The 20,337-nt window shown below is 58.4% G+C and overlaps 1 protein-coding gene across 1 annotated transcript in view; it reads left to right on the plus strand.

Annotated features, from left to right (window-relative positions):
- Positions 1–20,337, plus strand: part of DAB2IP (DAB2 interacting protein) — a 127,554-nt gene that overhangs the window by 82,343 nt on the left and 24,874 nt on the right. The window contains 2 exon segments of the mRNA XM_003353636.5: positions 17,790–17,943; positions 19,595–19,693. Coding sequence (XP_003353684.5) covers positions 17,790–17,943; positions 19,595–19,693 — 253 coding nt within the window.

Below are 20,337 nucleotides of genomic sequence, written 5' to 3' on the forward strand. Positions count from 1 at the left end.
CGTGGCTGGAAGTCCGTCTTTCATGGACCTGGAGTTGTGACTTGTGGTTACCTGTATAGAAGACTGTAATTTTCCACTTGTTCCCTGGAGGACCCGGAAATCTCTAGTTGTTGTCACTGCTGTGTTTTTTTAAGTCACTTTTGAAATTTCAGCTCGGAAGACAGAGCCAACGTGTGCTTTGTGGCAAGGGGAGGCCCTCTCGGTCGTACCTCTTAGATGCCGGCCTGGGCTGAGCGCTCTGATCTGGCCTGGAGAGGCACCTGGTGGCTGCATGCCATCCTCAGGAATGGGCCTCTGTGGCCTCGGACTCCTCGGTGACAACCTCGGCAAGATCCTGGGCCGGGCTGGAGGAGCTGCTCCGTGGAGGCCTGGCCACCCTCGAAAGCCAGCTCTGACTCCCCGGCCGCTGGTGCCCAGTCCCAGGTCAGCACAGAGGCCTAGTGCCATGCCAAGGTCTGTGGGTGGCTCTGCCTGGGGACAGGGGTGCAGGAAACATTCTGCTGGGTGGGTGGGCGACCTAGATGGCTGTGAGTTGGGGCTGGAGGGTGTAGGGGTGTTTCTCCAAGCAGGCTGAACCTTGGTACCCCACCTGCCCTCTGGCCAGGGCCTCATTGGTGTCCCACAGGTCCCTCCTGTGCAGCTCAGTGGTCCATCCCTGCCCGAAGGAATGAAAGGGAGACCCCCTCAGAAGAGGTGGAGAGAAGCCCCTGAGTGTAGGATGGAGGAGGTGGAAGCCGGCAGGCCAAGCAGTAGGGAAGGAGGAGGTCCAGGGAGCTGAAGGGGTTGGCAAGGTGGGCTGTGAGGAGGGGGCTTTGACCCTGAGCTGGAGAGACAGTGAGAGCCCTCAGGCTGCCGTTCCCTTAGCCTGGGGCTCCCAGCGCAGGTGAGAAGGGTGAAGCCGCTGGGGCTCACAGCCGCTGCCTCTTAGAGACAGATTTAATAATTCTAGTCTGTCTCTCTGGTGGTTAGTATTGCTGGAGAGAAGCTTTACTCCTAAAACTTTTATTGATTCAGACGCTAATAAAAAGTAAAGGGTTTTTTGAGCAAGGTTGTTTTTTTTTTTTCTACTAGAGCAAAGAACATCAGAGCCCTAAACACAAATTTGTTTTCCTCCCTCTCCTTAGATTTGGGGGGAGGAGCGTTGGGGGTTGGCCTTGTTCACATTTCACCTCTTCGGGAGCCTTCCATGCGCACACCTTGTACTTGTCCCTCTTCTGCTTCAGTTAATCCGAAGCTGCCACGGTGCATCTAGTCTGTTCCCTGGAAGGGCTGGGGCGTTACAGAAGCTTCCCGTGCTCACCTGAGACCCCGCGGCGGTGGGAGAGGCTTCTGCCTTAGAGGCAGCAAGGGCTCGGCTCTGGACCTTTTGTGTCTTTGTGGATTTGGTGCTCTTTGCTGCCTTGCTCTTTGTGTCTTTTTTTTTTTTTTTTTTTTTTTGCGTATTTTATAAATACTTGCTGAGCTCTTACACCAAGCCAGGCCCTCCCTTAGGATGCAGAAATACAGAGCCCTTGGCCACACAGAGGCAGGTAATCATGAGTGGAGAAAAAAATAAGTAATTCCAGGTGGGGTGATGCAAGTCAGGAGTTGTGTCTGCTTTGTTCAGCACCTGAATTCCCAGTGCCTAAAATAGTGCCTGGCACATAGTTTGCACTTAATAAATATTTGCTGGCTGAATGAGCAAGATGGGTATGATGAAGGAAGCAGCCAAGTGTTTGCATGGGGAGTATTGAGGGTGGGGCAGGACCCGTGGTAGACCCGTGGTAGACGGCGGTCGGGGAAGGACTGAATTCCTCCGGACTCCTGAAGCCAGGCTAGGAGAGAAGTGGGTGGAACTTAGAGCTCCCGCCCCGGGAGCTGCGAGGACAAAGTCCTCGAGGCGGGAAAGCCGAGGCTTCTTGTGGGGGATGGGGGCTGCAGGCTGAGCTCGGAGGGTAGGCTGGTCACTCCAGCGGACTCCTTTCACCGGGAGGAGTTGGGATTGATTCAGATTGCTGTAGGGTGTGATTGGAGGTTCTCTAGCCCGGGAGTTAAGTAATCCGATTTGCATCTCTAAAGGGTCCCCGGACTCCCAGCTGGGGGGGCGGGGTCAGGCAGGTGAAGAGGCGTGGACGGGTGGGAACGCTTTTCACAGAGGCAGCTGCGGGATTTGCTGGTGGTTTGGGTTCTGAAGGCTTGGGAATGGGAGAGTTCCTGGCTTTTGAGGCGCCTGGCTTCAGCTGCTGAGACGGAGCTCCACTTTGGACATTGAGATTTGAGGTTCTGTGAGGCGTCCTAGAGACGACTTCAGAGCAGCCTTTAGGTGTGAGTCTGGAGCTCAGAGGAGGGCGGGGCCAGAGGTGGAACCTCGGAGTCTTGAGCACAGCGGGGCTGTTTAAAGCGAAGGTATGGATGAGTTCGCGGAACGAGGGTGCGCCCACATCAGAGCCTGAGAAACTCCAACACTTGAAGCAAAGGCAGGAAAGTACCAGGACGAAGACAGCGGCCCGGGAGGCCGGAGGTTCGTCAGGAGTGTGCTGCCTGGTTTTCAGGGAGGGAGCTGGCTGGCTGTGGAGTCTGGGGGGACGGGCGCCGTGGTGGGCTTTGGCCACATGCAGACCATGGGGCACTTCAGGAGAAGCACTGGGGGCCAGGCCAGGTGTGTTGAATAGACGGGAGGTGAGTGAAGAGGAGGCCGCAGGAGAGCAGGCCTCGGGGAAACGGATGTGTCAGGGGAAGGGCTCAGACAGCTTCGTGTAGGGGTCTGGGGTTACCAACGGCCTCCTCCTAGGGCCTGCCTCAGGACCCCCTCCCAGCAGAATCTGACTGCTGGGTGGCATCCCCCCACCCCCGCCCCCGACCTTTAACAGCCCTCTGGAGGGCTTGCTGGCCGCCCTGAAGTATCTCACTTTTTTTGCTCATACCCACTTCTGCCCCATCTCTCTCTGGGTCCAGGGCTCCCGAAGAACACCGTGGACCTGGCTCTCCTTGGAGGGCCCTTCCACCTTCCCCAGAGCAGAGCTAGACTTTGTTGGCACTAGTGGTTTTGCTCTGAAATGCTCCTTCGCGTGTTTGGCTTCCAGAGAAGTTTGAAGTCTTTTTCAGGATATTTTGGTGGATGGGACCTTGACCCTGCAAGTGTTTGGCTTGTGCAGAGTGCAGTGTAGGGTTGGAGACAACCTAAGATCCGATGGTCCCCAGGTTCTGAGTGTGTGTTGAATGAATGACACCCACATTTTTGAGTCTTTGGGTTCCCAGATTGTTGGTGTTTTTTGTTTTCGTTTTTGTTTTGCCTTTTTCCGCTTCCCACAGCACATGGAGGTTCCCAGGCTAGGGGTCTAATCAGAGCTGTAGCTGCCTACGCCAGAGCCACAGCAATTCGGGATCCGAGCCACATCTGCAACCTACACCACAGCTCACAGCAACGTCGGATCCTTAACCCACTGAGCAAGGCCAGGGATTGAACCCGCAACCTCATGGTTCCTAGTGGGATTCATTAACCACTTCGCCATGATGGGAACTCCTCCCAGGTTGTTTTGTCAAATGCTTTCTCTGCACCTGGTGAAGCAGTGTTTTTACATCTGTTACTGCTGAGAATAGTGTTTCCCCACTTTACACATGAAGAAACTGAGGCTCAGAAAAGTGAAAAGTCTTGCGTAAAGTCCCACAGTTGCTAAATACACAATCAAATTGCCACTCAGTCCTGCAGACCTCCAAGTCCTTACTGATGGATTAACCCTGTGGGTAAGGAGGTAATGGTGGCTGTCAGGCGCTGGGTTGCCCAAGGCCCCTCCCTTTCCCCCTCCCCACTCCACTCTCCCCAAGCATAGACACCAGTTGCTTTTGGCTCCAGGAAGATAAACAGGGGCAGACCTTGAACTTAACTGATTCGAGCTTTAAGGGCTCTCAGGGCCAAGGAAGCCCCCACCTTCTGGGAGGCTGTTTGCGTCGCAGGTGTGGGGTGGTTTTGTGGCTGCTGAGCTCTGCACTGGAGAGTGAGCTCAGCTGCAGCATTTCCTATGGGAGACACCTGAGGAGGAGAGGGCCCGCCTCTCACTGGGGAGTGGGGAGACTGAGGTCCAGGGTGGGTAGGTGGCGGGGGGGGGGGGGGTGAGTGGCTGGGTTCTACCTGGAGAGGTGATGCCTTTGGCTGCTTTGCACCCTGGCTCCTTCTCCCTACTCAGGGGATCCCAATTAGCCTGAGGGTGGGGCGGGGCAGAGCCAGGCTGTTTTCAGGCTGTCCGGTCTTCTGTAGGCTGTGGCCTTAGCATCTGGATGCTTCAGGAGGATGTGGGCAACTGGGACATGCTAGAGAGGGTGGTCTTGCCTGGTATTCACTGAGGGTCCCAATTGGACCCCTTCTTTATGGAAATAAACGGAGGTTCAGAGAAAGAAGTGACTTGCCCAGGGTCACTACACAGAAAGCTAGTTTCCAGCTTTGTGTCTCCCAGCGAGTCCTGGAGCAGCCTCCTTCAACCTGGCTCAGCAGGCTGGTCTTTATTAAGTGCTCATGGGAGCCAGGCTTTGGGCTGTAACTCGTTACCTCCTCACAGTAACCCTTGAAGGCTTAGTACTATTATTATTGCGGAGGAAGAAACTTTCCCAGAGAGGTGAATCAACTGTCCAAGAACACAAGGTTGCAAAAGGCACGGCCCTAGATTTGGACAGTCTGGCTTCAGAGCCCATGTTCTGGATCACCAGGCTTTGTGGCTTCGAACTTATTTGACTGCCAGCCTCCATAGAAACAGACTGAGGGGGGGAGTTCCCGGTGTGGCTCGGTCGTTATACCTGACTGGTATCCATGAGGACGCGGGTGCTCTGTGGGTTAAGGATCCAGCGTTGCCATGAGCTCTGGTGTAGGTCTCAGACTTGGCTTGGATCTGGCGTTGCTGAGGCTGTGGCTTAGGCTGGCAGCAGCAACTCCAATTCAACCCCTAGCCTGGGAACCTCCATAAGCTGTAGGTGCGGCCCTAAAAAGACAAAAAGAAAAGAAACGGACTGAGGGTGGTAAATGCTTGAATGACCTGGCAGAGGCTCCAGCAGAGGTAGGCCCGAGGCTCCTGCCTGGCCTCGGCCTTTCCTATGAGATGGCTGTGCAGCACGTGCAGCCTGCCCACCTGCCTAGGTGGCCCACCTTTCTTGGAGGGCTTCGCCAGACCAGGTACTGAGGCCCAGGCCATCAAGTCTCTCCTCCTTTCCTCTCCCCTGGCCACTCCTGTTCTAGCAGCTTGCAGGCCCTACCCCCTGCCCAGTCTAGGGTCTCCAGGAGAGCCCCCATCTCTGCAGCTTGGCCTTTTCCATTCCTGTGGACCTCGGCCAGCTTGTCTGAGCCCTGCGCCTTGGAGGGACGGCTCCCTTGTCTAGCCTCTCCTCTGAGTACAGAGCCTGTTTGGGAAGCGATGGCGGCCTAGGTGTCGGGCTGCAGGCCCATTCGTCTCTCCTCCCTCTCCCTGCTTTTCCTGGCCTCGCGATTTCCAGTTTTCTCATCTGTAAGAAGGGGGAGGTAGAACTGACTTCACAGGGTTTGGAGGCCTAGGTCGAAAGCCCGGTGTTTGGGCATCTACAACATATGATTCCTCGTCCTCGCCCGCCTGTTTCCTTCTGAAGGAAAGATGCCGGACACGGAGTGCATGGGGCCTCCGCAGGGAGCTGGTGGGGGAGAGAGTCCCAGCTTTGGCCGAACTCACGTCGCCATGCCCTGGCTTTGCTGCAGACTTCGTGCAATCCTGGTTAAGTCGGCGGCCTCTGCCCACCACAGCTTCCTCTGCTGTGTGTCGGGGTCAGGGGATTGCCTGTCTCGTGGCGGGGCTGTGAGGAATAATGAGAGGGCATCACCACGCACTGAGAGCCTGGCACAGAGTGCTTAAGCACTGCCCTTCCTATTCTCAGTCTTGAGATGTCGCCTCTTGGTTTGGGATTTGGGGGGATTCTTCAGGTGCAATTTGGATTTTTACTTTTGCTCGTTTTGTCTAAACTCTTTCTGAGGAGCCCAAGGCCTCTAATCAGATCATAACTTTTGAGGGATTTGGGGTTTTTTGCTGTCTTGCTTCCTGTACTGAAAAAGGGAGCTGTGCCTTTAAGTCCCCAGCAGCCCCAAGTGGGACACTGGCCCTTTAAAAGCACATTACGGAGAGTTGGAACTTAGCCTTTGTTTAACTAGCCATGATTAGTCCCAGCGGACAGAGCTGCGGTGGTATGTCCAGGACCAGTGGGGAACAGCGGGCAGCGGGGTGGCTGGCCTGGGCCCTCAGTTTCCCAGGCCTGGTGAGCCTGTTGGCTGCGCTGAGGGATGGTGAGTGACCTGATGGTCTGAGCGGTGGTTGGAATGAGGGAGGCTGGGAAGGAGGGAAGGAGGGAGGCTGCCAGCCTCGGCCCCTGACCAGCCTCCAGGCTCCAGAGAGAGCTGCATGAGCTGGGTGGGAGCGGCCAGTCGGGGAGGGGTCTTCGCAGGTGTCCAGCCTTGGCAGGGACACGGCTGTTCCCCGGCGTTGAGTTCTGCCCCCTCCTCCGTGTACATCTCCCACTGCCCCGAATGTGGAAGCATTTAGGATCACCCCGCCAAAAAGCGAGATAGGCAAGTGTTGCTGTTTTTAGTTTTTAAAACGAGAGGAAATCCAGTGTCAGCAGCTCCTTTCCATGAACAGGCCCGGTGGCCCCTTTGGCTGCACTGAGAACCGGGAAACCAGGAGCTTGGCCTTTGGTCAGAGTCGCCCAGCCCAGGCTGCGCTGGGTGGGGCTGCGCGGGGTTTGGGGGCTGTCGTCTCTCCCCAGTCGGATTCTCTCCTTCTCCTTCTCCCTGCCTGTGCCTGTTCCACGACTGGCCGGTGTGCAGGCCGGCGGCCAGGAGGACTGGGAGGCCGTGTCTGGGCCTGGGTATGTTTTGCTCCAGCTTAGATGTTTGGAACAGTTGTCAGGAGCCAGGCCCCTGAGATGCGGCAGCCTCTGCTGGGGAAGTACCATCTCCTGAGAAGTTGGGGTTTGGCTTGTTCCACACTCTCTCTGGTGGAGGGGTTGTGACGGGCCCACCATGTGCCTTAGTCCTGGCCACCTTCACGACCACTGCTGGGGGGTGCAGACTCCCTACCAGCTGGGTGTCCATCACCGTTTTTGAGAAAGGGGAAATGATCTACCCAGGGTCACACAGGAGGTGACACAGTCTTAGTTCAGTACAGTTCTGGTGACCCCTGATTCGTCTAGGTTACCTGAAAGTTGGTGCATTTGATCACATGATTTCTGCGAGTTTGGGGAAAGCCTGAGGTGTTGACAGTAGTGAAGAGAGTTTGGAGTTGGAGCCCTGATGCCAGGCCTCTGGCCCTGCCCAGGTGCCTTGAACTGTGACCTTGGGAAAGCCGCTGACCTCTCTGGGCCTCCACTTCCTCGGGGGGTGGGGGGGTTGGGCAGAGTGGAGAACCTAGGGGCAAAGGGAGGGAGGTGTTGGTTCTGCCCAGGCAGTCGTCGTGGAGGCGGTGGTCTTTGATGGGTAAGGTGGACTTGCTGCTGGGGGTGTTCTCAGTGTAGGTGGGCAGCCCAGTGTCGCTGGATCCAGATGCGGCTGAGTAGGACCTGAGTGGCTGGGATGGGGAGCCCCTTGGAAACTGTATTTGAAGTGTATGCCATGACTGATTGGAGTCTCGTGAGCCAGTGGCAAATGACAGACAGGGCTAGCTTATCCCAGAGTCAGCCAGCTTGGGGTGGGGAAAGAGGGTGGGCTCTGGGAGTCTGGCACATTCTCTGGCCTTGGGAAGCCCTTCAAGGTCTCAGAGCCTGTTTGCTTAACTGTAGTTGGGCTGCTGGGCTGCAGGAGCAGCAGCCGTGTGGAGTCGCTGAACGTGGAGCCAGGGCCTGGCCAGTGCATTTCCCAGGTGTGCGGCTGTCGTGGGTGAGGCTGGGACTGGAGAGCCACGGATGACTTAGATGCAGCGCGGTCACTAGGAGCAGGAGGAGCTTGGCAGCCACACCCTGGTTTTCTTTGACAGGAATTTTTGCCTTTGCTGGTGGCCTGGGAGCCTGTGGCTTGTTGGCAGCCAGCTGTTCCTGCCATTTCCTGCAAGTTGCAATCTGGGAAACGGAGCTCTGATGCCCTGCTGGGACTCCCAGGCTCCAGGCTTTGGGGGGCTGGGGAGCTGGTCCCAAGGCCCCCAGGCTCAGCACTGGCATTACTGGAGGCGCTCAGTAACTGTATACTGTGGCACTTGATTAACTCAGACCAAGAGGAGGAGGCTATTAGCATAACAGACCTCCAGCAGGCTCTGGGAGGAGGTAAGGGCAGCCCATTTGTCATGTGAGAAAACTGAGGGGCAGGAGAGCCCAGGCCGAGGTCTCTGCTCCCTTGGCACAGTGCCCCTTCCCCCCATGTCTTTGCCTCTTGTCTCCCTAAGTCTAAATGGTGTCGGGACAGGATATGACCATTGCTGCCAGAATCTAGGGTGCCAGCGTATATTCCCAGATGTGTCCATCTCTTCGAAGTGGGGGCTTTGAGGTGCCTCCTGGAAGCAGAAGTGCTACAGGGCAGGAAGGGCAGAGCCAGGGCTGATCCCAGGGCTCAACGTGTGTCAGGTTACACCTGTAGCACCAGGGGTGGGGTTGTCCCCATGTTATAGATGAGAAAACTGAGATGTGCTGGTTAATTAATTTGACCAGAGTCACAGAATTTTATATATGTGCTTGTTTTTAAGGGAAGAAGCTTCCCCGCATTAGACCAGTCACCAACCAGCATGGCACCAGGGTCTGGGGCTGTGTTGACAAGTGATTGGTCCTTGGTTGGGGCAGGAAGCTTAGTGCCCAGGGATGGGGGAAGGACAGCCCTCAGATCACCCTATCACCCTAACATGAATGGCTCTCACAGCACCAGTAGGCCACCTGGCACGACACACAGGTCTGGGGTGGAGGAGGTGAGAGAGAAGAAGCTGCTGCCTCTGCTCGCGCATTCTCTAGAGGGGTCAGCTTCACCTAGGAGGGCTTCTTGGAGGTGGAGAGCTGGGAGGAATTAGATAAGCCCGAGGGGAAGTTGCTTCCTTGGGGAGTGGAAGTCCTTGGTTTTCAGTTCATTCTGTTTTTTTTGAATTTCATCATCCTTCCCCACTTGGGTCCTGAGTCCCCAGGGCCTGAGGCAGCTGTTGGAGGTATTTATGGTCCCGGGTCGGGGTGGGGGAACCAGTCAGAAACCAGTCTCACACTGGGTGGTGTGATCTGTGGGACCAAGGGGGTGCCTGGGCGTGCTCACACGTGTGTGTGGAGGAGATGGGTACAGCCTGTGCTCATGGGAGGGACAGCACTGCCAGGGCCTTGAACCAGCCCCCTCTCCAGTCCTCTGCGGGGGGGGGCTGAGCCGTGGGGTGCGGTCTGGGAGTGCCAAGCCTGCTGGTGTCACTGGGGCTGATGCTGTGCCCCTGGGCTGGGCGCTGCTTTACTCAGGAGACGGAGGGGTGTCACTCTCCTCAATCTTGGAGCACCTGGGTTGACTTGGAGGTTTCTCCTGGGGACCAGAGAGAAGCAGAGAGCTGTCCCCCCTCAGAAGCAGGAGGAGCCCTTGGCCCTCAACTCACTTTCGATGTGCCCGAATCCCACCTCATTCAGTGAGGGTTCCTCAGATTCTCTTCTTTTAAAATTCAGGGCACTTCGCTGTTCTACTGAGGTTTATGAATGTTTAAAAACTGCTTTGCGGTCCCCAAAGTAATTTGACAAGTCTGACAGCTATTGATTAAAAACCCGAAATTATTCAGGCTGCAGGATAACTTGGGGGATTAGATGGAAAGTTTTTTGTTTCTTTTCAGTGTGCCCTTATGCCCTGCCCCCCCCCACATGGGGGTGCAGGGAAGTAAATGTGTTCCTCAATGTTCTTTGAAAGCTCCATTAGGCTGTACAGTTGCACTGGAAAGCATGGCGGTGGGGTGTGGTCAGGACGTCCAGGGGTACCTGTCCTGTTCACAGGCCGGGACCAGGACTCCTCACGTCTCCAGTCTCTCCCCAAGCCTGTGGCCCCTGTCACCACAGGCAGCAAGGAGGTATGGCTGCTGTTACCTTGAGGAGGAAGGGAAGTGACTGTGGTGGTTATTAGTATACGAGTCCCTTATGTTAATGGGGAGTTGACATGTTGGGGGTTATGTCATACTCTTGAAAGTAGCTGTGCAGGTCCCGAAGCTGCAGCCTTGAGAGAGGCAGGAAGCTTGCTCAGGGCCGAGCAGCAGGTCTTGTGGGCCCAGGGTCACAGACAGGTCAAGGGCAGACAAGGACAGGAGCCCAGGACTCGCTGGCCTGGTTCCTTGTTCCCTCCCAGTGAGAGGGACATCTCCATGAGGGCATGGGGTTGACTGGATGCCCAGCCCCGGGCCTGGCCCAGCGTGAGATGGATACTGGGCAGCCCAGCGGACAGCGATCCCCCTCAGGATCCCAGCTTTTACTCCTGGACCTTGTGACCCAGACCACCCACTCCTCTCTCCAAACCTCCGTTTCCTCTGCTTCTAAAGCCTCCTTCAGCAAATCCTTGGGATTGACTGGGTGTATTCGGGAAGGGTCGCCCCATGAGCCAGGGCTCTCAGACCTACTGGAGCTATGCTCCCCGTTTCTGCTGGGGCGGCGCCTCCTTTGGTCCAGGGCTGTGCAGTGATGTGGGTGCCTTGGTCAGAGCACCTGTCACAGCACTGCCTGCTAAGTCCAGGCTGCCGCAGCATGGACCATCCTGCATATCTGGTCCCCAGGAGCCAGGCCTCGGGCTGCACAGTAACCGTGGCCCGTGGGGAGCCATCTTGTCCTGGTTGCCAGGGTGTGGACCCTCCTTTTCCAGCTCAGCCCTGTTGGTGTTGGGACGCACAGGCTCCTGGGGCTCAGTAGGAGTATGGGGACAGATCACGCCAATTCTAGGGGCTGCTGGGACTTGCCCCGTTGCCTCAGAACCCAGGGCGAGAGGGACCGTGCCTCCAGGCTCTGTCTTCCCAGGCAGTGCGGCCAGCCTCCCTGCCTTTTAAGGACAGGCTCTGTCTCCCCAGGGCCCTGGGGGCCACCAGGCTACTACATTCTTCTCCCCTCCCTTGGGACCCCAGCGGGGCCAGGAGGGAGCACTGGCCTCAGCAGCTGGTTCCCAGGCCAGCGGGACAAGGCTGGGCCTGGGGAAGAGGTGGCTCTGCTGAATATTCCAGGGCGGGGAGGCTGTGCTGTTTGTTTCCTGCTGCTTAATTCCCAGGAGGTCGTTGCCCTCACCCTGACTGTGCCCCAGGACCTGGCCCCTTATATTGTGGCCACAAGTTTCCAGCACAGTTCCCTGGACCTGCCTGGCTGTGACAGGTGGAGGCATGGCTGGCATGTTCTGACCTGACTCCAGAGACCACAGGTCCTGCCAGCCCTCAGTGGACACCTCCTCCGTAGAGACCAACCTTGTCCAGAATTTCTGTCCCCCTCCAGGCATGGTTGTGGCCGTGGGCAGGGGCCTGAGACCACACGGGGGTGTGGGTGGGAAGCGGGGCTGGGGATTCTGCTCTCTCGTAGTCACAGACAGAGGGGCTGAAGTGGCCGCTCAGCAGGATCTCCCGCCCACCCCCAGGCATCCTCTTCTCTTTTCCTTTCACTTCAGGAAATTAAGGGCTTTTATGGGTCTTTGGAGGGGGGGTGGGGGGAAGGCAGCATCCCAGAGCATTTGGGTAGAGTTTGTTTGCAGATGGGACAAACTGAGGCCTGGAAAAGGTAAGAGATTGGTTTGGTCAGGGGAAAAAGGAACAGAATGGTCTGTGAAGTCCCTGTCTCGTCACCCCAAACTTGAGGGGTGTCACCTATCCTAGAAACATCAGCCTTGGTAACAGCATGTAGTCCTTCGTCGGCCTGGTTCACAGCTGTGCCCTCGCTCCTCTAGGGGTGCCTGGCCATGAGGCAGTGAACAGAGCAGACTGTCCTGAGTGGCCTTGACCCCTGCTCTGCCGAGCACCTCCCCTGCGTCGTCTCAGTTGATTGTCGCAGCAGCTCTGTGAGAAGGTGTGTCACTTCTCCCCACTTATAGATGGGGAAGCGGAGGCCTGGAGACTTGAACGAGTTTAAAGTACTTAAGGTTGTGTGCTTTATAGGGAAGCGGGGGCTAGATTTGTCATTAGGGCCTCCTGCCCTGCTGCCTGTCCCCAGCTGCAGGTGTGTGTTTATTCCTGGGCATACGCTGCAGCCTGCCTGTCATGGGACAGCCCCTCTGTGGCGGATCTGAAAGAGGTCTTCTGGCTAGCACGCTTCCAGAGGCGGGGTGTCCACCTCTCTAGAATCGAACCAGCCTGGCCCATTTGGGGACAGTGTGACTGAGCTGGAATCAGCCTCTCCTGGTCTCAGCCCTGCCCTCTGGGGCCTGCTCAGCAGCTCCCTCTGCCCACTTGAGTTCTGGAGGAAGATTCTGAGCCTCTTACTTCCCAGGCTGTCCCTGTCCCACTCTCAGCTTACCCAGCTCCTAGCTGGGAATCTCCTTCCCATGTCACATAGGGCGTTTTAATTATCAGAAGTTTATTTTCAGGTCCCCTCCCTCCCTGAAATAATGGGGAATTTGCTCAACCTCTGTGTCACTAACCTTTTAAGAGAAAAAAAGGATGGAGTTGAAAAACAGCTCATGGGTTGGCTGGAAGGCTATCAGATAAGGCTGCAGCCGGGGGACGGGGACAATGTCCCGTTGTTCCTGCTCCAGCCTCACAATGAGCTGCTGTTGGGGCCTGGCTGTATCTCCACCAGCAGCTCCGCCCTGCCTCTGGCGTGCCCACGTTTCTCTTCCTCTCCGACCTGGAATGAGCGGGCACGGTGTGCAGGTCAGCTGGCTTGTGGCCCTGTGCGCCGCCCGTGGGCAGTGGGGAAGGCAAGGCTTGGGCCAATGCAGTCAAGCTTGGAGTCTGTTGAATGGGGTTCAAATCCCATTTGGCCACCTGCCACCTGTGCAATCTTGGACAAGCCACCTGGCCTCTCTGAGGTACAGTACCTCAGTCCCGCTGGGTTCCCGTGAGAATTAGGTGAGGAGAGAGGTGGGAAGGTGGTGTGGGGTGGGGTTCAGCCCCCCGGGCCTGGTAGTAAATGCTCATCTGTCTGGAGAGATCAGGGCCAGCGTGATGGTGGCTGCATTCGGACTGGACTTGAGGCTGAGGAAAAAGGCTGTGGTCAGGCAGAGACGTGGAGGGGAAGCTGGGCGGAGGCCCCCCAGAGGGAGGGAGGGCCAGGGGCCAGCTGGGGAGGAGAGTCTTGGTGATTGCCAGGATGTGGGGTGAGGGGCTGGTTTTGCGGAGGGCTCAACCCCAGGTTAAGACACTGTGGCTTGGTTCTCCATAGGCTGCGAGGGGAGAACCGAGGGCGGGGGTGACACTGTGTTGGGCAGAGGACCCTTCCGGTGGGAGGGCACTGCTCCCCACCTTTGCTGCCCCCCAGGCCCTGACCAAGACAGCTCTCAGAGGCAGGGAGGCTCAAGGCAGGCCTCACTCCCTGTGGCCTCGCCTCTCCTGTCTGTGCAGCACCCCCTTCCGAGGAAGCGTGAGGGTTCCCTGGAATGGAGCACACAGCTTCCTGAGCAGCTGGCCTGGAGTGGGGTGGGGGGGGCTGCAGGGGACACAGGGCCTCTAGTCCCTGGGAGCTGTTGAGGGTCTAGAGAATCAGCTGTGTCTGGGCCGATCTGAGAGGAATGGGGCCACGGTGGAGGGTGCAGCCTTGGAGGGTAGGATAAGCCCTGACCTTGGGAGAGATGGAGGGAGCTCCCCATACCTGGACAAAGCAAGAGCAGGGTGTTTCTCAGAGATTCTGGGCGAGCACCAAGGTGCTGCTCTCGGGACTTGGCCTTGAATGAGCAGCTACCCTGAGGACCAGCGCTTGGGTCATTTTGTCCCTTCTCCCACTCACCAGCATCTGAGGGCTCAGGGAAGAGTGTCGTCATCCCTACCGACCTCCCCCACTCCCCCAGGCTTAGCTGACCCCAGCTACGGGGGTGTTGGGGCTTTGGTCCAGGAACTTCGGGGCTCTGAATCTTAGCACTGCCCTGCCCATGAGGAGCCCCTGCCTGGCAGGGACACAGCTCAGTGATGGGCCTTCCCAGCATAGGGACCACGTGCAAGTTCACCATCCGCCCCGGAGAGTTTGGGAAGGCTTCCTGGAAGAAGGGGTGCGGATGCTGGTGTTCAAGGTTGGATAGGACAAGGGGCCTTGTGGGCGGAGGGGACCACATGTGCCTGGAGGCTCCCTGAGGGAAGCAGGGAAGAGGAGCTCAGGGTGAGGTGGAAGACTCAGGTGGCCCCGGGCCAGGGGGGGCTACCGCTGAACCAAGTGGTCTCGACAGAAACCCCCTTCATGACTCAGATGCCCGCAAGCGCCTCTCCACCAAAGCCCTCCAGGCCCGCAGCATGTGCCCAGTGCCCTTTATTTCCACAAGTGTCCTTTTTCACATAGGAAAGGGCCCCCCGGGGTGGGCTTGGGGTGTGGGAGTGACACGAGGAGGAAGCTGAGACCCTGGGCAGCTCCCCTGCCTCTCTGAGCAGGTCTCCGCTGCTCCCAGAAAGCTGGGGTGGTGTCAGTATCTGCCTGGCAGCCTGTTGAGGGCTGTGTGTTTTGTTTCCGGTGGGCAGGGTGTTTTGTTTCCTGTGGGCAGGGCCCAGGGGTGCCAGCTCTGCTCTGATGAGGATGGCTAGGCATCTGGAGCCCTCAGCCCTGCTGTGAGACCTGACTCTGTCGTAGTGGAGAGACCCAGCCTCTCGGAGGCCAGCGTGGTCACAGGGCATCCCTGGGCCTTGGGTGTAACTGCTCCCACAGAGGCCCCGGGCAAAGAGTTTGCCCTGCCTGGTGCTGTCCCACTGAGAACCCTGTAAAATGGGTAGATGAGGGAACAGGGCAGAGGCTGGCACCTGCTCACCTCCTTCCCAAGCTTCCTGGGTAGGTAGACATGCCCACTGGCTGCTCCCTTGGAGCCTGGGCAGTCAGAGGTGCCCTGCTCCCTCCCTCCCCTGATGGGCTTCTGGCCCAGCCTAGAGAGGCAGGGGTTGGAGGTGAGAAAGGAAGTGTCTAACAGTTCTGAGGAGGCAGAGGCAGGAGGGTTGAGCCTTTCCCAGGTGACTGATGGGGCAGGGCCCCTGGGTGAGTGTGAGGGATGCCATGGGCCTGGGATGGGGCTGGCTGGCTTCTTGGAAGAGGTGGTTCTTAGGCTATGAGGTGGGCCTCCTGGGTCCAGGAAGTGACCATTTTCCCTCCCTGAGCCCCTTATCAGGCACCTCACCTGTCCCAAGAGGTCCCACCCTGCAGGGTCACAGCAGACCAGCTCCCCTCTGGGCCCAGAGCTGTGTCAGGGCCTGATGAGCAGGTGCCTCTTCCTCTCCCCCTGGAGCCTCATGAGGGGCAGGGGTAGACTCCAGGCTGGGCAGTGGTCAGAGCCTGGCCCTTCACTCCTCCCAGAAGTACCTGGGAGATCCAGGAGCAGCCCCGGGGCCTCCCTGGGCCCCATCCCTCCTCCATTCCTTCTCTTCCCAGGAAGCCTGTGCTGCAGAGGTGGGTCCAGGTCCTCCCACTCGGAGAATCCCTGGGGAGGTGGGGAGAGTCCGGGCTGTCAGGAGGCCAGGACGCCTTGGCCGTGAGCTTCCCACAGCCTTCTGTTTGGTCAGGAACCTTTCCTGTGCGGCTGGGGAGTGGGTGAAAGCTGTGGGGGACGGGATGGTGGGGAAAGAGAGGGTTCTGCAGCACAGGTTCCAGGCTCTAGCTGCTTTGGCGTCTGGCCTGGGCCTGCTGGGCTCCTGGGCTGTAGGGCCAGGGCTCTCTTGGGTCTCCCAGGGCAGGCCAAGTCCTCAGGCGGGAGGCGGCCCCAGCCCACTACCCTGGCTCCCAGCATCTTAACCTGGCAGGGGTTTCCAGGCTGGGCCAGAAAGGAGCCTGATCTTGATTGGCAGGCTGGGTTTTCAGCGCCGGACAGCAGGCTTAGAGGTTCTGGGTCCCAGCCCTTCTGAGACTGGGCAATATCCTTGGCATCCGAGGCTCTGAGGTGTGGAGCTTCAGCCTGGGAGGGAAGCCCAAGGAGGACTCTCACCTGAGTGGACGGCAGACGCGCCCACATCATCAGTCAGTGCTGTGCGGGGAAGGGGGCCGAGCCATTCAGCAGGATCTGGAAGGCTAGTCAGTACCTATCAAGAGTGGCATGACAGGGTACCCCCTCCCCCGCGCGTTTGTGTGTGTGAAAAATGATGGCAGGCCCCCGTGTGTGTGGTGTGGTGTGTGGTGTGGTGTGTGGTGTGAAATGCTGCCTTCCAGAGAGGGCGGTGGAGGAGCAGAGGCGCCATAGCTGTGCACGCCAGTGGCGTTGGGCCTCGCAGGGGTCGGGGAGGTTCGGCCTGGCTTTAACCTGACGTCAGCCTGTCTTACAGCTTCCCTCTGGTCTGTCCATTCCTCTCAGCTTTCCTGCCTGAGGGTATCGATTTGGCTCCAGAGATCTGAGCCCTGCGCTGTGCCAGCTTTGTGCCTGAGGAGCAGTTGGGGGCCTGGCTGGGTCTCCTGGGTCGGGCTGTGAGATCCCCAAGGGCTGGTGTCCCAGTTCCAGCTGTGACTCCCATGCAGTGCCTAGCACAGGACTCTGTTCAGGAGGCTGTTTCCATAGAGATGTAGAGGGTAGGAGCTGGAGGGCAGCCTCTGTCAGCCTGTGAACCCTCCAGGCAGGGCCCGTCCAGCTCGGCTCTGGATTCCTGAGCCCACACCTCATGGGCCTCGGCCCCCTTACCACAGGTGGTCATGGAGATGGGTCACAGGGTATGTGCTCTGCAGGGAGGCATGTGGTGATCCTGCTGGGCCTCACTGACCTGAGGGAGGGTTCTTGCTGGGCAAGACAGGAAGAGCTGATACACTGAGCCTTGGACCATTGGAGCCAGGAGCTGAAAGGAGGTGTGGGTAAGCTGGGCCAGGGCAAGGCCTGGCTGGTCCTCTGGCTTTTCCTCTGCCTTGGCTGTGGGAGGGGGCACTGCTGTGTCCTCTTGGCTCTGGAAGGGGACATTCACCTCTCTGAGGTGGACTCTCCCAAGCATTGGTACAGGTGCTGTCTGAGGTGCTTTCTGTGTAATGTGCCAGGGGAACAGTCTCAGAGGGGGTGAAGTGACTTGCTCAGGGTCACACAGCAGGTGAGCATTGGGCCTGGGTCCAAGGCCAGGTCAGTCAGAGCCAGTCCTGGTCTGGGCTCCACTTGGACACCAGGTGCAGTTGACTACCTGTGCTCTGTACCCCTGAGCCCCAGCATGTGGACCTTCTCTGAGTCTCGGCATCTTGGGTGCTGTGCAGAGACAGCTGTGTCCTTTCTGTTCTGAGCCTCCCGGTCCTCGCCTCTAAGAAGGGGCAGCAGAGTTCCTGTGGTGCTCCTGCCTCACTGGGGCTGATGGATGGAGAGGGACGGTATGTGAGAGGAGGCTCTGTTGGCAGCGATGTCCTGGACAGTTGTTGGGATGTTGTTTCTGTCTTCGATGGGGACCGGGTGGAGGGCAGGGGACATGGGGAAGGCACCGGACACCCAGAAGGCTGCCTGGGTCAGGGCCGCTCTTACCTGTGGGTCTCGTGCTCCTCGGGAGCCAGACTCCTCCCTCCCCTGCACTCAAAGCTGACTTTCAACTCCTGGGTTGGGTAGTGACCTCATCCTCAGCCACCTGCTGCCCTGGAGGCTGAGCCCCTCACCCAGACTTCTGCCTTGGGGAGAAGGCGGGTCTCTGCGACACTAGCACTGCGATGCCCCCACCCCCAGGTCTGCCTTAAGATGGAAAGAACTGTGGGGGTCGAGGGGAGTAGGTGGGCTTCCTGAGGAGGGGGGGAGGGAGGGGTACAGGGCAGGCCCAGCCTGACGTCCCTTGCCACCTGCCCCTCAGGTCCCATCTGATGCCGAGGCTGAAGGAGTCACGCTCCCACGAGTCTCTGCTCAGCCCCAGCAGCGCGGTGGAGGCGCTGGCCCTCAGCATGGAGGAGGAGGTGGTCATCAAGCCTGTGCACAGCAGCATCCTGGGCCAGGACTACTGCTTTGAGGTGGGTCCGCCAGGGCCGGGCTGGCACCCGTGTCCTCGCCCAGCAAGGCCAGCTCTCCTCCCAGGGTGCTCCGTGGCCTCTGCCGGGCCAGGTTCTCTGGGACAGCGGCTGAAATTTGTCACAGCTTTTGGCTCCTAGGAAATCAGGTGGTGGTGGGAGAGGGGGGCTTCATTCCTGCTCTGTGGGCTCTGTGTCATGGACCAGCACCGTCCCTCCTGCTGGCAAGCAGCCTGAGGGGGGTGGAAAGGGGTCGAGGCCATCTCAAGCCTGCTCGTGTCTCTCCTGCAAAAACCCCTCCAGTGCAGGGCGGTGGAGAGGGGGTGGACAGTGGGGAGTGTCCCCTTTTCCAGCCCCGTCCCCATCTCTCTGTGTTGAGAGCCAGCATCTCTCTTGCCCCGGCATCCCGTGACTCAGAGTTGGCGAACACAGGGCCACCCATCTACAGGATGCCCTGTCCAGCACCTTCCTGTAGATGGGGAATCCGAGGCCCAGAGAAGGCAAGGAATTGGCAGAGGTCACCCAACAAGCATGACACCATGCCCGGCCCAGGAAACTAATGTCTCAGGTGTTCCTGGGACATCCTAATTGCTTCTTTCATCATGCATATTCTCTTCCCACCTCTGTTTCTGGGAAGCTTCCCACCCCCAACAGTCTTGCATAATTAAGGGAGCTTTCTGATAGAGGAATGAGCTTGGGACTAGTGTGGCAACCTCCTGGCACCCCCACCTCCGGGGGAAGAGTGGAGTGGTGCCTGGCACCTGCCCCGCCTTGTGCCCACGGGTGCTCTTTCTGGTTCAGGACTCCTGATTCAGCTGGACTCCTGGGCTCCGACTTCTTGGCCTGGGACAGACTGAAGATGGTGCCTGTCCTCTTGTCCACAGCAGGGGGTGCTGTGGCTCGTGCAAGCCCTTGAATGGCTAGATAAGGAGTCTGGTTTCCTCCTGTGGCGCCCTTGGCATGGTGCTGGGGATGGGGAATGGAATAGGAGCAGCTTGGGACAGGCTCCCTCACCTCTAGGAAACCGGAGGAAGTGCAGATCAGTCAGCAGAGGGGAGGGGTTCCAGGCAGGACCCCCCCCTCCGGCCCAGCACACCCAGCCAGCCAGTTCTCAGCTCTCTAGTCTGACCCCCAAACGTTGGGCTTCTGTGACCAACATTGTTGTCACTGTCACTTGGCAAAAGAGGAGCATCATCAGCAGGTGTCAGCTGAGGATCATGGTGACCCATGTGCCTCCTCTGGTTGTTTCCCAGGTGCCTGTGGCTCCGCCAATAGGGGGAGACTCAGGTTAAACCTTGCCCCCTGCCTCGTGCCTTCTGTCTTCCATCTCCGAGAGAAAGGTAGATGTTGGAGTCAGAAGGATGCTTTCCTGTGGACGGAGGGTACTGCGCAGGGTGAGGAGACAGGAGCAGGCACCAGATGGTGCAGGGCTGGACCACCCTCCTATCGCTGTGTTGCTTGGGGACCACAGGTCTCAGTGCACCACCTGCAAACGTGTGATATGGGGTCATTGTGGGTCTTGCTCTGCCTCCTCCCCGAGACTGTGATGCAGACAGACCTGGCTGTTGAAGTCCCCCAAGCCACAGAGGTCCTCCAGCATACCTCCTTGCTGCTATCCCCTCCCCTGTGACGCTGTCCTGCTGGTCCCCCACAGGTGACAACGTCGTCGGGAAGCAAGTGCTTCTCCTGCCGGTCAGCGGCCGAGCGGGATAAGTGGATGGAGAACCTGCGGCGAGCAGTGCATCCCAACAAGGTGGGCCTGTGTCCCCCCCGCCCCGGGGGCCAGAGCTCGGACTCTGGCATGAGGGAGCGGTCTCTGGAGGGGCAGCCTGTGTGCAGCCAGGGCCCGAGCGGCCATCCTTGAAGCTGCACATGGAGGAGGCTGGCCAGAGAGCTGAGGGCCAGCTTTTGGGTGCCGGTGTCCTGCCTGGAACTCTCGTGTCCTCCCCCACCCCCACCATATTCCTGCTCATCCCTCCCATTGCAGCCTAGGTACCAGCCCAAACCGCTTCCCTCCCCTGTGTTCCCACAGCCCCTGCACCTCTCCTAGCAGGTTCCTGGGGCCCCAGCTGTAACCACCTGCTTCTGTGATTCTCTCCTTGGCTGACTCAGCCTGGGCTGAGTCCTGGTCACCATGACCTCACTAAGGAAGGGCCTTAGCAGTGGTTACCTCTGAAGTGACTTTACAGACCAGCAAACTACAGAAGAGCCAGTTAACAGCTGCCGTGTGCCAGGCACTGTGCTAGCCTCCTACTCGCTCTCTACTTGCTTTCTCTTGATAGAAAAAGGAGTTGAGGCTTAGATCAGTTGATCTAAGATCACTGACCTCACTCAGCCAGGTCATTGAGCCAGGATGAGGCTGAGCAGAGATCCAGTCCCATGTCCATCAGACTCCAG

The sequence above is a fragment of the Sus scrofa genome, chromosome 1 (assembly GCF_000003025.6).
Source record: "Sus scrofa isolate TJ Tabasco breed Duroc chromosome 1, Sscrofa11.1, whole genome shotgun sequence".
NCBI lineage: Eukaryota > Metazoa > Chordata > Mammalia > Artiodactyla > Suidae > Sus > Sus scrofa.